The sequence below is a fragment of the Mustela putorius genome, unplaced genomic scaffold, assembly GCF_011764305.1.
Source record: "Mustela putorius furo isolate JIRA1106 unplaced genomic scaffold, ASM1176430v1.1 tig00000228_pilon_pilon_pilon, whole genome shotgun sequence".
In the NCBI taxonomy this organism is placed as follows: Eukaryota; Metazoa; Chordata; class Mammalia; order Carnivora; family Mustelidae; genus Mustela; species Mustela putorius.
In genome coordinates this window covers 25,802,675-25,817,949 of record NW_025421322.1, presented here as the reverse complement: position 1 = coordinate 25,817,949, position 15,275 = coordinate 25,802,675, and the positions used below count along the sequence as shown (strand labels likewise).

Sequence of the window (15,275 nt, the reverse complement as noted above, 5' to 3'; positions counted from 1 at the left end):
TGAGAAAAACGGTTGGACCAAGACAAGGAAGTGAATCACTCATGATGACAACACGTTATGAATTACTTTCCTTCAGGAAGAAGAAATCTCAATGCTAGGGGAGATCACTCACCTTCAGACCATATCAGAAGATCTGAAAAGCCTGACCATGGACCCTCATAAGCTGCCCTCCTCAAGTGAACAGGTAGGAGTCATGGGCTGAGCGCTCGAGGGAGCAAACCAAAGATGCAAAGGCTCAGGGTGTTGAGGTCTTGAGGGTTTCTTGAGGCGTTAACCCATTTTAAATCCTATCGGTGTTTCACGTGGTGCTATATAGTTGTCATCACTGCGAGCCATTATAGAGCGCCTGCTGTATGCCAGGTAGTGTTCTAATCTCCATATGGAGACTTCCTCAGCTCATCTTCACTGTTATGGCCATTTTATAGAGCAGGAGAGTGAGGCACAGAGAGAGAAAGTCACTTGGCCAGGTTCATGTAGCTAATTAGTGGCAGAACTGGGATTTGAACCAAGCAGTCAAGAGCCCTGGTGGTCTTAACCACTGTGTTTATCTGTCTTCTGGAAATAAGCCTATAAGAACATGACAGTGGTCTTGGTCATCCTTGTGAACCAGTCCCACTGAATCTCTCCCATTCTAATTAATTATGGCATGAGGCTCTGTCTTATGAAAAAGATTACATTTTCCCTTCTTATTCATTTAGTTCATATGGCAGTAACCTTATATTAAGTGGGAACAGCTGATGAATCACGTGCTGGCTTTTGCCCTTTGTATAGAATTTCATTGCCTGCCTGGAGAACCAACTCTGAAGACACACGCAAGGATTTATATTTTCCGTTCAATGAAATTGCTTTTGTTAGGGTGCCTGGGTGGCTCAGTGGGTTAAGCCGCTGCCTTCGGCTCAGGTCATGATCTCAGGGTCCTGAGATCGAGGCCCGCATCGGGCTCTCTGCTCAGCAGGGAGTCTGCTTCCCTCTCTCTCTCTGCCTGCCTCTCCATCTACTTGTGATTTCTCTCTGTCAAATAAATAAATAAAATCTTTAAAAAAAAAAAAAAAATTGCTTTTGTTAAAGCACAACGGGCATGCATCAACTCAATAAATAGACTTTTATTGAGCATCTGCTATAGGAGTGAGAGGCGGACATGGTGGACCTCACATTCAAGTAGCTCTTGTCAGGCAGGGAGTGGATGCAAGCAGTAACTGTGGGAGAATTGCCTTTTGCTCTTGATTCTATTGGGTTTTAAAAAATCAAGTCCTGGTCAGATAGGGCACGAGTGCTCACCGAATGTGAAGCAGCTAAAATGTAAGATCAACCAGTCCTGAACTGTGATCGAGCTTGTGGTGCTCAAGGACAGAAGTCCTGTAAATTCTAGCCGGAGTATGAATGACTCTTGTAAATTGTCCATCTGTAACTGTAAATCAGTCTCTCTCTCTCTCTCTCTCGACTGACATTCATGGTCCCCTCTCCACCCTCCAATTTTGTTTTATATTTTGGCTTGTGTCAGAAAAAGGACGAGGACATTGATGCATCGGTAGTATGGTTCTTTAATTTAAAACAAGACCTGCATGACAATTTTGACATTGCACCTCTGGAGGATGGCAGAATTTTGACGTTACGGGTAGGGGTTTGATTTCCTGAGCAGTTTGCCTGCTCAGCGGCTCGCTTACCCATGTGGCTCTGTCCCCTTAGGTGATTCTGGACCTGAAAGGCTCCGATTACAGCTGGTCGTACCAGACGCCGCCCTCTTCCCCCAGCACGACCATGTCCCGCAAGTCCAGCGTCTGCAGGTAAGTCGAGCTGGGCTCTGCTCCTCCTGACACACGTGAGAAGCATCCGGAAGAGTTCCGCTATCTGCAGCGTTGTTTTCTAGCACTTTCCTGTTGGGCTGCTCTTGGCTTGCTACCTGCAGTTGACTGTCCTTTCCTTGAAGGACAGAAGCGTCCTCGTGCGGCACGATCCTTCTTGGGGTCCTCGGCCCATTGATCTGTTTCTTTGACTTTCCAAAGCCAAATGAACTTGCTCTTCTCACAAATTAGCGTTGAGAGTAAAGAGGAGGTTGGATTGGCCAAATCTGTGTGCGATTGTGTCTCTGTACACCCTTGTGTGTGTGTGTGTCCTTGTGTATTTGAGTGAGTCTGGTAAACACTGAGCAGTGATTTCAGACGGAAATTGTCACATCCTGACGTTCTACAACCTGAAATTGTTGGTTGCTTTAGTGTCCTCTTTTGTGGGCTCTGTGTGTGTGTGTGTGTGTGTGTGTGTGTGTCTGACAGATCTACTGGGTTTTCATTTTGGTAACCAAAAAAACTATCTCACTGTGTATAAAACACAGCTGCATGAGTATCTTTTCTCTCTTATTATATTTGCTTCCACTGAAAAGCCCCTTGCACTGATGGCATCAACCATGACCTTGAGGGAGTGCAGTCGCCATGAGCTTCACTGTCAGTCCCCAGATGCCCTCTTCTGACTGATTGGCAGGTGGTGGGGGGCAGGGAGAAGCAAAAATTATGGTAATTATCCCTAGCAGCAGTGATGTCTCCTGGCACAGTCCCCTAGATCTGCCGGAACACCCGCACCAAGTAACTCCTGCGGAGGCGGTCACACAGCCCTTGACTCCCACGTTAGCTGCCAGCGTTGGCGATCTCTGACGAGACTCTCTTGCCAGGAGCAGAAGCCACAGACTTTCTAAAGCCGGGCTGGGTTGTTTGTTCTGTCCCTTCCAATCCTTCTACAACTGTACCTGATTTTCTATTCTGGTTGCTGGGACCACGGAACTCTGCTCCGCTTTCCAGTTTTTGTAATCTAATTAGCATGCGGGGCGTTATCTGTTAGAGCTGGAGATGGAAGCGGAGGGAACACCCAGGACCTGGGTGTCACGGCTTGACACCCCGTTGACGGTTCATCTTAGAAGCAAAGAGTTTAGCATTGACTCCCTGAAGGTGTTGAAGGCTGCCCGCCTCTCGCCAGGTGTGCCGGTCACACCCGGCCCACAGATACGGTCACAGATTCCTGTGATCAGGGTAAAGCCATTCACTAAAGCACCAACTTTGTTCATAAGAGGTAAAGCGCGGTGACACGTGCACAGAGTTGGTTTGCTGATGCTCTTATGATGGTCTTAAATCCAGTTCACGTACGATGGAATCACCTTGAGGAGGCCGTTGGCACCTGCCCTCCCAAGGTGATGGTTGTCTGGGTTGACCTTGGTTTCCTGGACCCAGATGGTCCATCCAAGAGAGACACTGGAATTTTCTAATCGGGCGGCGTAGCAGACCCTGGTTGTGGCTGCAGGTCACGGGGTTCTGCGAGCCGCTGAGCAGAGAGGATCAGTCCTGTCTCGTTTCTCGCCACTGACATTAGGTTTCTAGTTTTGGTGGTAGATGATGTGGCAGAATTGGGCAGCCCTGGACTCTTTAGAATCATGGGCGTCCATGCAAGGACATCTCGTGACACCTTTGGAGAAGTGAGTCCCGGCAGACGCCTGGTTTATAATAACTCTAGTTTTCTCTTCCTTGATGACGTGAAAAACCCTTTGTTTGCTAGCTTCAGGGTGGGGTGTTCTGAAAACACGACTTACTGTTTGCCCTGCTTCCCCGTGGCAGAGAGCTGATTACATGGTGTCCCCACCCTGTCCCCATCCCCATGTTTCCTCCCCTACCTCCCCCGCCTGCCCCCCCCTCTGCTTGTCCCCACAGCAGCCTGAACAGCGTCAATAGCAGTGACTCGCGCTCCAGCGGCTCCCACTCCCACTCCCCCAGCTCCCACTACCGCTACCGCAGCTCCAACCTGGCCCAGCAGGCACCCGTCCGCCTGTCCAGCGTGTCCTCCCACGACTCAGGATTCATTTCCCAGGACGCTTTCCAGTCCAAGTCACCATCCCCCATGCCGCCAGATGCCCCCAACCAGGTAAGGGTGCCCTTGGCTCCAGAAGCAGCTGTGACATCTAGTGCTTGGGCCACTGTCAGTGGCCAGAACCAGAGAAGGACATTGGCTCGGACAGACCCCTGTCCTCTTCCCACGAGAAACCTCTGGTTTAATTTCTCATCTTCAGATGTGTTGTTTCCCCAAAGGGTGAGAACTCTTAAGTTGGGTGTGTAGCCTGTCTCCATGGTGGTGATGGCCACGGCACCCCGCTGGTTTGGGGAGTCCTCTCACGTAAGTAGACGGACTCTAAGAAGTCGGGCCGCCCTCTGGCACCCCCGTAAGCATCCGGCTGGACACAGTGCCTCATGCATGACATTGGTGCAAATGGTGGCACCTCTCCCGCCATCGCTGCTTCACCCTAAGTGGTGGCGAGTCTGAGCGGTGCCTTGGAAGCCTTCCATGGCCCTGCCCGGTTCCCTGTCGCAACTGGTGTGAGAATGGGGGTGATTCCTTAGAGCCCTCGCTCATGAGTTCTGTTGGCGTTCTGCTCCCCAGGGAAGGGAAGATGTTGGATCTTTCAACCGCAGCCGGGTCGGGTGGCGCTGGACTCCGCGCAGCCCCACCGGGTGGGCCCAGCAGGAGAGCCCGGCGGGCCCAGGGGGAGCAGGAGGCAGGAGCTGGACAGGGCCTTGGATCGCCCTCCCTCTGCTGCCCTCTCTGCCCTCCTTCCCCTACTATCAGGGGTCTTGCTTCCCACTTAGTGAGTGACCCTGGACGCCTGGGAAACGCCCCCGTCCGGGTTGCCCCGCAGCGCCATCTGCTGGGTAGCAAGGGGGCTTACAGCCTGTGGTGCGCTCCGAGGGGGGCCACAGCCCTTGGTCCGAGATCTTGTGGACTCAGGGATGTCACATGTTTGTCTTGTTCATCCAGGTACCCAGTTGGCTTAACAGTCCCTGAATATCTGGGTTCCCTGCACCACCCTAGGACCGCCCCCCACCCTGCTGTCCAGGTCATCCTTCCAACAGCCATGGGGAGTATGGCTCGACCTGTTTGGTTGTGGAAATGGAGGCTCGGAGCTGTGACTTCCCCACCTGCACTCTTACACGGCCTGCAGGTCGGGAGCCCGGAACAAGGTTCCTGGTGACGGTCCAGAGCCCTTTCTGCTCCTTCTCAAACACAGGCGTCCTTGGAAGTGTTTTGGGGGAACACGTCATGGAGAGGAAGCAGCTGCAGGGTTTGGGGAATTTAAGCCAGAGGCTTATTTGCCTGACGTGTCTGATATGGCTGAACCCAGAGGTCCTTAGCTCAGGGGTCCCTCTGGCATTTTCCAGCTGTCCCAGGAGACTGTGGCCTCGCTCTGCCTTCCTGGGAGAGAGACTCGACTTAAAACAGAAACATTCTGGGCCGAGAGCCTTGGCTTTAAGTTCTAACATGCTTGTCCTTGTGGGGGTGCTCTGGCTTGGTCTGTCAGGTGTCCCTTCCTGTCCCCCGCCATGTGCGCACTAAACCACACCTGCAGGTCTTGAAAGTGGTGGGAATGGTTGAGAGAAAACCGGAATGTGTGGTTCTTCTCAGGCTATTCCACTGCGCAGGCTGATTCTGTGTGTTTTTAATCAGCTGATGGATTAACATGATGTCGTGCACTAACAACACGGTATCGTGCACTAACGCTCCTTTCTAAAAAGAGAGAGGCCTTGTGCCCCAGCCTTGCTGTCAAAGGCGGTGTGTGTGGATCAGGCTGCAGCGAGTGTTTCTGCCTCCAGCAATGCTGAGGGAAGCAGAAGGCGGTGTGTTGGGATTTACTCGAATCTGAATGCTGGTGCCCAAGATCTGCTTGGCCAGCAACTCTGGGGTGGTCCCAATAAGCTCAGGGATGCTGCAGAATTCAGTGGAGAATTCTGTTTCTCCAGAAAGGCGTTACGGCTGCTCCCAGTTGTCAGGTAGAGGGGCGACGTGTAAGGATATCATACAAGTCACACAGGCCGGAGCACATAGTCTCCTGAAGGCCGTATCGCACTGTTACTTAGACTGTGAGGAAGGGAACACACGCTGTAAGTGGGGAGACCCCTCCGTCGCTCCCCGCAGTCACGTGGTTCTGAGTGAGTGCCAGCTGATGGAGGACGTTAAGAATTCTCCCGTTTTCCTCCACGGTGCTCTTTTCAAGTCGTATCTGAGTGTCGCAGGCCTGGGAGTGGGGCCCTGTCTGTGATGAGGATCTCGTCCTAGAGCTTTTCATCCCAGCAAGGCGAGAGGATCTTTAGGAAAAATGAACAGAAGTCAAAGGAAATAGGAACCGGCAGTCCTGCCCTGGTTTACCGGCTCTTTCCTTCAAGCTGAGCAGCCTTGACTTGGAAGGACCAAAACGAGCAGCCTGGCGGACGGCAGCACTAGCTGGCTTCCCCGTGCACAGACGCGCACGGACACGGACGCGTTCTTGTCGTCGTCGGTTAGATATAATCTTATTTCGTGTTCTTCCGCTGGATTATTACTGGCCCCTAAAGATGCAAGAAATTGAGAGTTAGATTAAGCCCAGGTTCCTCCACTGAGGAGTGACAGAAACGTAACTTGAATCCAAACCCCTCAAACCTTGGATCCGGGCCCACTTCCCAGACCCTGAGCTTGAGGCCTCCAGGGCACCCTTGGGAGAGCCTGTCCTTGCTCTGGTGCCACAGGGCTCCTTGCAGTGGACTGTCTTTTGGAGCCTTGCTGCTTCCAGGATGGAGAGCCACAGCTCCGTTCCTTGGCAGGAACTTTTCTTTTTTTGGTGGTGAAAGAAGCGGGCAGAAACAGGAGTCTGGCCTCCTCGGCCGGGCATGCGGGCACACTGTGGGGAGGTAATAGTAGACCCCGGTAGGGTTGGGCTTATTTGAACAGAAGGATGACCCAGAGAATGCAGTTAGCCAGGAACAAAACTTAGAGCAAATACCCAGGTGTCCCCAAGCACTATCCCAGGGGACCCAGCTTCTGCAGAAGAGGTGGTGCACGCCGTAAGTGGGGAGACCCTTCCGTTGACAATGTGTGTCATTGTCATGCACACATTCAGTAATTCCGAGTGCCTGCCATGTGCTAGGACAGGACTACAAAGTTGAGATGGATCAGTGAGCTCCTGGCCCCGTCCCTGCCTGAGCTGAATCTCAGGAGCCTGACCAGGGAGCACGGACCCTGGCCAACGCAGGACCCTGCAGTCTGGAGGTTTAATGAAGATCGGCATGAAGGGATGTTGTCCCAAGTCAGACCTTTCTGGAATGGCCCCGATCTCTCCAGATGCTTCCTCCCTCCCTGGGTGGCCACTTGAAACATTGAGCTCAGGGCTTCACAGTCCAAAGCTCAGAATCCTTTCCCAGGCAGAGAAACCTAAAAACTTGTCCCGTGACGATGTAACTTCGTAGCTGGAAACGACCCTTCATGGGTGCAGAGGCTGCGTGTGACCAAGGGCAAGGGCGGGGGGACCTGGAGACGTGGGAGTGGAAGCCCAAGCTGAGTGTGTGTGTGCGTGTGTGTGTGTGTGTGCGTGCGTGTGCGTGTGTGTATGTGTGTGTGTATGTGTTGGGCTGGGGGTCAGTGCGAGGCAGTAAAGATGCTCATGCTCCTGGGAGGTGCCAGGGGCAGGCCTCCCCTGGGACCTGGGCTTGTGGCACGAGGAGGGAAGCCCGAGGGAGCACCAGGAGTTCTGCCCCTGACCTGTGCCTGGTGCAGACTAGACACACACCAGTTGGGGTCCTGGGACGCTGACAGCCTGGCGGGTCTGGGCCGTGCCACGTCTCAGGCTTCTTTTCAAGGGCATAGAAGCTTCTGTGTGGGTGCAGCTTTGGGGGAAAAAATAACCCTAACCCTCTGCTTCTCTCATCCTTCCCTTTTCTGTGTATATGTCTGTCTCTCTCTCTCTCTCTCTGTGCGTGCCCTCCCCCCACCCCATCTTCTGTCTCGATTTCCTGTTACTTTTGGTGGCATGTGGTCCCTCCCTGCGGCAGAACTCGTCCAGCTCGGCCTCCTCCGAAGCCTCCGAAACCTGCCAGTCCGTGAGCGAGTGCAGCTCGCCCACCTCGGTCAGCTCAGGCTCCACCATGGGCGCCTGGGCGTCCACAGAGAAGGTGACCGGCTGGGCCCTGGCCACTATGGCCACCCCTCCCCAGCACCCCCCCCCCCAAGGCCATCCCTTGCCCACCGCTGGCTCTTACCGCTGGGACCTGAAACTTGAAATCAACCAAAGGCACATCCAGAGCAGCTCCACTTGGGGACAGAGAGAGGGACAAGGTTGAGGGTTTTTTCTGGAATGGGCTCCTGGCTCCTGAGCCATGACCTTGCCACCATCCTGAGGGAGAGGAAGCTGTACAGAGAACTGGGAGGTGGAAGGCTCCTTCCCAGAACAGTGCCTGTGCTCGTCCGTCTCCCCCTTTACCCTCGCGAGACCTCCACCCACCCACCCACCGTGGCCCCCTTGTCGCCATAGCCACATGGCCTGATGGGACCTCTCACTGCATGGGAGGCCGCGTGCTCTTCTGCCTTTTAGTTTGCCAACCCCTCCTCCCTCTTCACCCTGATTTGGAGTCTGCTCCTGAATAGTGTGATGATTTCAGAATCTAGAATGAACAGATTTAGTTGACGCTTGAGAATTTTTAAATTTGCATAATGAGATGAGCAAATCAGGATCGCCGTGAAATTCTGCCTCGTTGGCTAAATGATCAAAAACCATTGCAGACGCCACAAATGAAAGACACGGACCAGTTTCCACACTATTCCAAAATGTCGATAAATTACGTCCTTGACCGAGCACTTACCGGGTGTCCCCTGTGCACTCTTTGCCCCGTGGCCCCTTCTACCCCACGGACCATCCACGAGCCGCAGAACCGCGCCGCTTGTTTGATGGATCAAGACTCCGGTCCCCTTCCTCCCTTGAATGTCAATGCCATCTTGTACCTCCACACTCATCCTGTTATATTAATTTATTTTCCTTTTTTCCCCCCTTTTTTGTTTTGTTTCCAGTTGTCTAACGGGTTTTCTCACTGTAGTTTGCCAAGTGAGTCCCATGTGGGGCCCGTGGGGGCAAGCCTTTCCCCTCATTGCCCGCCTGCCTCCCGCCTGCTCCCTCGGGTCACCTCTGTCCACCTTCCAGACTTCGCTCATTGTCACACCATTGGGCCCGGCATGTTCCCGTCATCTCAGATCCCTAGCTGGAAGGTTTGTGCCTCTCCTCCCTCCCCTTTGCTCCCTCCGCCCCCTCTCATGGCTCTGTGCTCCCCCATCTTCTGTCCCACAACCCTCTTCCTGACCGCCCCTCGCCCCTCCCTTCCACACTCTGCCTTGCTCCCCACAGAACCCCTCTCCCTGAGAAAGTTCCCACCGGGAAGAACCAGAGAGCAGCAGGCAGATCTGAGAGAGAAACGTCCACGTGGAGCGCAGCTGGGAGAGGCTCCCCATAATGAACCTTGCTTAAGCTGGTTTAGGTGGTGGACCCAGACAGGGCCCGTGCGGTTCTGCGCGGCTGGGGGCCGCTGTGGGGTGTCCCCATTACCAGGGGCTGGGAGCTACTGCCCTCCCCGGTCGGTGCCCCGGACTCTTGCCTCGGGTCCCTTATTGGGCCGTGGTAACAGAGCCATGATCCACACTGTGGGTTGGCTTATACCATGTTTTATCTCAAAGGTAAATGCAGACTTTCTAGTCTCATTTGTGTACTCTCCAAATGTGTTTGCCTTAATACAAAAACAAAGTTCTAAAATGATTTCCTAGCACGTCTAATCCTATTTTGAGAGGCGGTGTCCCTGATTTGAATAGTAGGTGACCCTAGGCTGTGGCATTTTGAGGTCTCGACTTAATCCCGCAGTCGGATTAAGTGTGGACCCCGCAGGCTCCTCAACTTTCTGCTGACCCCAGAAGCCTTCCCTCACTATGGGAAGGCCTGGGAGGGCACGTCCTGAGTGTCCTTGGCGGCCCAGTCTCCTGCAAGTGGAGGTTCAGCCTCGGGGGCGGGGGGTGGGGGGGTGGGGGGGTGGGGAAGTGGCTGAATCCCATGAGTGGCCCCTAGTGGTCACTTGGCTCAAGTGAAGACATTTGGGCTGGGGGGGGCGGTTCCTTCAGATGCTGGGAGGGAGGGCCTGGCCCCGGGGCGTGTGCTCTCCACCGCCTGGGGCCTTCAGATACCCTGGCTGGTCACCTGCCAGCTAACTAAGAGTCTCCCACGGGTGCCTGCCTGGGGAGGGTTTTCATCTTTGGACAGATAGGAGGAAAGGGGAGGTTCCCGGGGGCCCCCAGAGGATTTTCCACTCACTTCTTTTAGAGCGGGGCGAGGACATAGTAGAAGGGCCTGCTGGCCTGTCCCAGCCTGATCCTGCCCCGGGGGGCCAGCCGCCTTCTGTGGGCCGCTGTCTGGAGGGTTGTACAGGCCTCCACACGGTGGCGGAGGCCCCGGCGCCTGACCACGTTCCTTCTGCTTAGGACTGGGCCAAGCCCGGACCTTACGATCAGCCTCTGGTGAACACCCTGCAGCGCCGCAAAGAGAAGCGGGAGCCGGACCCCAACGGAGGAGGACCCACCGCCGTGGGCGGCGCGCCTGCAGCGGCCGAGGAGGCTCAGAGACCACGGAGCATGACCGTGTCAGCTGCCAACAGGGTGACGTTTTTATTCTCTACGGCTGGTTGGACTCCTCTAGACCCGGCTGGTGGCCGTCTGCTGGCCAGTAATGTGGAGGGGAGCCTGAGCCCCGTTGCCCCACTCCGCGCTCTCAAGTGGTTAGAAGGCCCCTAGGGAAAAGCCTGGCACTGAAATCAGACTCTTAGAACTTTCCAGAGCCTGGGTAGGACCCACAGACGGCAGCAGGATAGGAATAATGTTGAGGCTCCCACGTGAAGATGTGGAAAGGCTCTAGGGACACCCGCCCGGGGATTCACGGCCCTGGTGGCTTGTCTGTATCTCTCGCCTCCCCTTGCAGCCTGGTGAGGAGATGGAGGCGTGCGAGGAGCTGGCGCTGGCCCTGTCGCGGGGCCTCCAGCTGGACACCCAGAGGAGCAGCCGGGACTCGCTGCAGTGCTCCAGTGGCTACAGCACGCAGACCACCACGCCGTGCTGCTCCGAGGACACCATCCCCTCCCAAGGTACGAGGCAGCCCGGGCTTCCCAGGGGGGCTTCCCGGGCTGCGCCAGGTGAGGAGGAGGGAGGTGGCGGGAGGGTGGGGGTGGGGGTAGGGGAGACCCATATAAGCACAGCGCTTTCCTCCTGGAGTGCTTGGGCGAGCTGAGCCTCGGAGAGGGCTGGTAGAGCCCGGAGCCCCCAGTTCGGACCCTTTCCAGCCCAGTCCCCAGGGCCCCCCGCCTCCCGCAGCACCACACGCTCCAGCAGGGTGGCAGCCCGGGGCCCAAGGAGATGGCCGGAGTTGACCAAACCGATCCGCGGCTCTTGTGTCAAAGCGTCTCAGACTAAGCCAGTCCCGTGGAAGGCCGTTTTGCTGTCCAGGGGACACGCGGCAGTGTGCGGAGCCCTCTGCGGCTGTCACCCAGTCGGTGGTCGGGGGTGCAGCTGGACGTCCTATCAGGCACAGCGCGGCCCCCTGCCCCGTCCCCCACCCCCAACGCCAGGGGTGCTGCTGCTGGGACACCTGCTCCAAGCCGCGGCAGCGCTCGGCTCCCTCCTCCCTCGTGACCCCACGTCCTGAGGTGCGCACACCTCGCAGGTGGAGCATGGCTTTGTGCGGGCTGCCGGGGGCTCAGTGCCCGGGGCGCCGTTATTTTTCCAGCCTTTGCCCGACGAGATCCTTACACGGTCTGCCTGAGGCGGGTTTCTCGCGTCTGGTGCCAGACCGGAGGCCGCGTGGGGGGCTCCTCTTCTCTTCCTGCACCCCCTTTTACTCCTCTCCTCCCCGGGATGCTGGGCGGTAGCGAACCCAGGATTTGAGAGCACCCCTGCGGTGTCCGGTGTCCACTGCTGTCCTGGGGCCCAGGGTGACAGCGGGGACCCCCAGGAAGATCCATAGGGGGACTTCTCACTGAGATCGGGGAGGCTGGGGACGAGGTGGCAGGTAAAGCACCTTCCCTCTCTTCCCTCTTGTGCCTTTTGTTCCTCCAATACCAAAGAACCGAAGAGCAAAGCTGTGGCCTTGGGGAGTCCTAATCAAATCTTATCATCAGTTTCAGATTATGATTATTTCTCTGTAAGTGGCGACCAGGAGGCAGATCAGCAGGAGTTTGACAAATCCTCCACCATCCCGAGAAACAGTGACATTAGCCAGTCCTACCGACGGATGTTCCAGGCCAAGCGCCCAGCCTCAACGGCTGGCCTCCCCACCACCCTCGGACCTGCTATGGTCACCCCAGGGGTTGCCACCATCCGACGGACCCCTTCCACGAAGCCTTCTGTCCGCCGGGGGACCATCGGAGCCGGTCCCATCCCCATCAAGACACCCGTGATCCCGGTCAAGACCCCAACTGTCCCAGACCTCCCCGGGGTGTTGCCCGCACCTCCGGATGGGCCAGAGGAGAGGGGTGAGCACAGCCCCGAGTTGCCCTCTGTGGGTGAGGGCCCCCAGGGTGTCACCAGCATGCCCTCCTCCATGTGGAGTGGCCAAGCCTCTGTCAACCCTCCTCTCCCAGGCCCGAAGCCAAGTATCCCCGAGGAGCACAGACAGGCGATTCCAGAGAGCGAGGCTGAAGACCAGGAGAGGGATCCCTCAAGTGCCACTGCTTCCCCAGGCCGGATCCCAGAGAGTGACGCTGCAGACCTGAGCCCCAGAGATACTCCGCAAGGGGAAGACATGCTGAACGCCATCCGTAGGGGCGTGAAGCTGAAGAAGACCACGACAAACGACCGCTCCGCCCCCCGCTTCTCATAGGCTCTCACGGGCTCCCCAGAAATGCTGCCAGTGGGGGAGGAACTGTTCAATCCATAAAACCTAATTTGTCTCGATCCATTCCAATCTATAATCAGACAAAAGATTTTGTAGGCAACTCAGAACACAGCTCTTTTGAAAGTACGCGACACCTTTAGTTAAGAATTAAAAGTAACATACGTAACTGACATACCTTTGATCTTTTAATTTGTAAATATTGACCATTTTCTTTCTGCACATTTAACCTTAGTTTCCCTTTTGATTTTTCTGAAGGTGCCAAATTCCATTTAACTTTTTTACAAGTCTTTGTAAAATTTTAAATGCATAATGGGTGGGGGGGGTGGTTGGGGCAGGGGAAACACAAAGTAGTTAATTTCAGAAAAAAGGATAACTCTACTTTAGCCTTTTCTTTTCTCTCCTTTTTTCCTGCAAGCTTTTGTAGATGCATTGTAGTAGTCTGGCTTAGAAGCAAATTCAAGTTATTTTAATGTACAAACAAAATGGATCAAGGGGTAAAAATCTTCCTTTACATGTAGTACGTTCTGGCTGAGAAAAGCAGGAGTAACAATTGAGCAATATTCAGAGTGAAGTAAATCTGGAAATGGTAGACTCTGTTGGGATTGGGGGGAGGGCCATGGGAGGGGCACACTGTCAGCATAGCCGATCCTGTTAACATGTAAGAGTAGCCTCGTAGGTTGAATTTCTAGTAGCTTCATGGTAAATGCATCCGAATAAGCCATACTGGATTGCAGTGTTTGTTTCTTTAGGGTGTTTAAGGACTTCCTTTCTCCCACGATTCCTCCTGACTGTATACAGCACCCACCTCCAGTCCGAGCATGCTGCCGCCCCTGGGTAGACCCAGAGACCCCCACTTCAGTTCCTCGTCTCTTGTGCCCATGTTCATTGAATCCAAACACATCCAAAAAGGGTAAGGCAGTTTTAAAAATGTGAAAACATTTTAAAATGATAGCAGGGAATTCTTAGATATAGCCAATGCCTTTTACTTAACCGTGCCCAGCAGGCTGGGTGCGTTGAAAAGCCCAAATATTTTGAACAAACTCAAACGGATCTAACAAGGGTAACCAGCTTGGAATCTAGCAACTTGCCAATGTGTTTACTGATCTGGGGGCTTGTTTTTCTTCTCTTCTTTTAAATAAGTGGCAGTTAATTGGCATCATACCAAACATTGAAGAATGGAGGATTTATTTATTGTCACTGGGAATCTGACCACTATAATTGTCTTTTTTTTTTTTTTTTTTTTTTGTATTCTAGGTATTCCATTTTTGGAATGGATTTATGGCTTTTCTTTTTTAAGTGGAAGTTAAATTTGTTCTAATGCCCATTCCCTAAAGCCAACAGAGATTTGTAGATATAAAGGGATCTTGTTTGGAGAAGGAAACAGGTTTGAAAAAAACCAAGCAAGTCCCTTAGCACTTGGGTCCGTTTCTCTTGAAGGAAGCGGAGCTTGCGGGGGTCCCACAGACCCTGCAGGTTTCTGTTGGCTCGACTCTTCAATTACATAATCTTATGCTTTAATACATAACTGCATTGGATGTGAGAGTAATGTACCTGTATAGTCACTGTTCTATATATTAACATTTAACACTGCTGTGATTGCTCAAGGGCATTTTATGTTATGGCTTTAAAGCAAAGGCATGATTATTAGAAAACTATTTAAGCTTTTTTTTCCTTTGAAAAACAAGCTCCTTCTACAGAATATAAGCAACAGTAGTGCCTGTGGTTTAGCCCACCAATCTTGATGACTAAAAGTAGCTGATGCATTGTGCATATGATGCTTGAGATGGTTTTTGCAAAAGCAGAAATCACTGCAAGGTAATTAATTACAATAGATAAAAGTGGTATTTTAAACCTTTGAAATAAATGGATGTAACTGTACCTTGGTACAGCTTTCACTTGTTTAGTTTTTAAACGTTAGTATAATCTGAATAAATTTAATATAAAATGTTGCCAAATTCAATGTAGAAAGAATGTGACAACACACCTTGGGTAGTTCTGTTTGTGTTTTTGCATATTGTAAAAGCAGTGTCACAGCTGAAAATAAAGACATCGTTTCTAAAGGTAAATTATTGTGGTTTAGTTGCTAGTTTGTACTGAGAGTTGACCTCTCCCTGTGCAGTTTTTTTGTTCTAAACTTGTATAAATAACAATCGTGTATGTGTCTCCCTTCTACCTTGTAACAATTGCTTCAGCCTACATTATAAATAAAGAACCACTAGAAAAAGTCCTGGATGTCAAGACTTATTAAAATTCAGTTGCAAGTCTTTGTCAGCTGTTAGGAGGCGCACTGAGACGTCAACTGGGCTTTCTTGGGAAACCGACAGAATGTCATTTCTGGGGTGGCCCCGAGCCCTAAGAACATTAGCGGCCTCCACTCCTGAACTGTCTGGATGTAATTCTAGTGAGTATCACCATCTAAAAGCCGATGGGTTTGGCTGATGGGTTTTAGAAATGGCTCTACCTTTCAAAGAAACTTTCCCAACACTTTAGGGTTCTGCTGTCCCCTTACCTGGGAGTGCGCAGACCATCCAAGCTACAGGAGAGCAGGCAGAGCTGGGAACCTGTTCTGGAGAAGTTTCACCCC

The 15,275-nt window shown here is 53.2% G+C and overlaps 1 protein-coding gene across 18 annotated transcripts in view; it reads left to right on the top strand.

Annotated features, from left to right (window-relative positions):
• MTSS1 (MTSS I-BAR domain containing 1) overlaps positions 1–14,915 on the top strand; it is a 157,057-nt gene extending 142,142 nt beyond the window's left edge. For 3 of the 18 annotated variants that reach the window (XM_013051744.2, XM_004743534.3, XM_013051747.2), the window contains 8 exons: positions 77–184; positions 1,687–1,784; positions 3,690–3,900; positions 7,830–7,949; positions 8,842–9,036; positions 10,291–10,464; positions 10,784–10,946; positions 11,976–14,915. In XM_013051744.2, coding sequence (XP_012907198.1) covers positions 77–184; positions 1,687–1,784; positions 3,690–3,900; positions 7,830–7,949; positions 8,842–9,036; positions 10,291–10,464; positions 10,784–10,946; positions 11,976–12,676 — 1,770 coding nt within the window. In that variant the 3' untranslated portion in view covers positions 12,677–14,915. The remainder of the gene's footprint in view (positions 1–76; positions 185–1,686; positions 1,785–3,689; positions 3,901–7,829; positions 7,950–8,841; positions 9,037–10,290; positions 10,465–10,783; positions 10,947–11,975) is intronic. The other 15 variants (XM_013051750.2, XM_004743539.3, XM_045078106.1 and 12 more) reach the window with 8 other exon arrangements.
• The last annotated feature ends 360 nt before the right edge of the window (positions 14,916–15,275 follow it).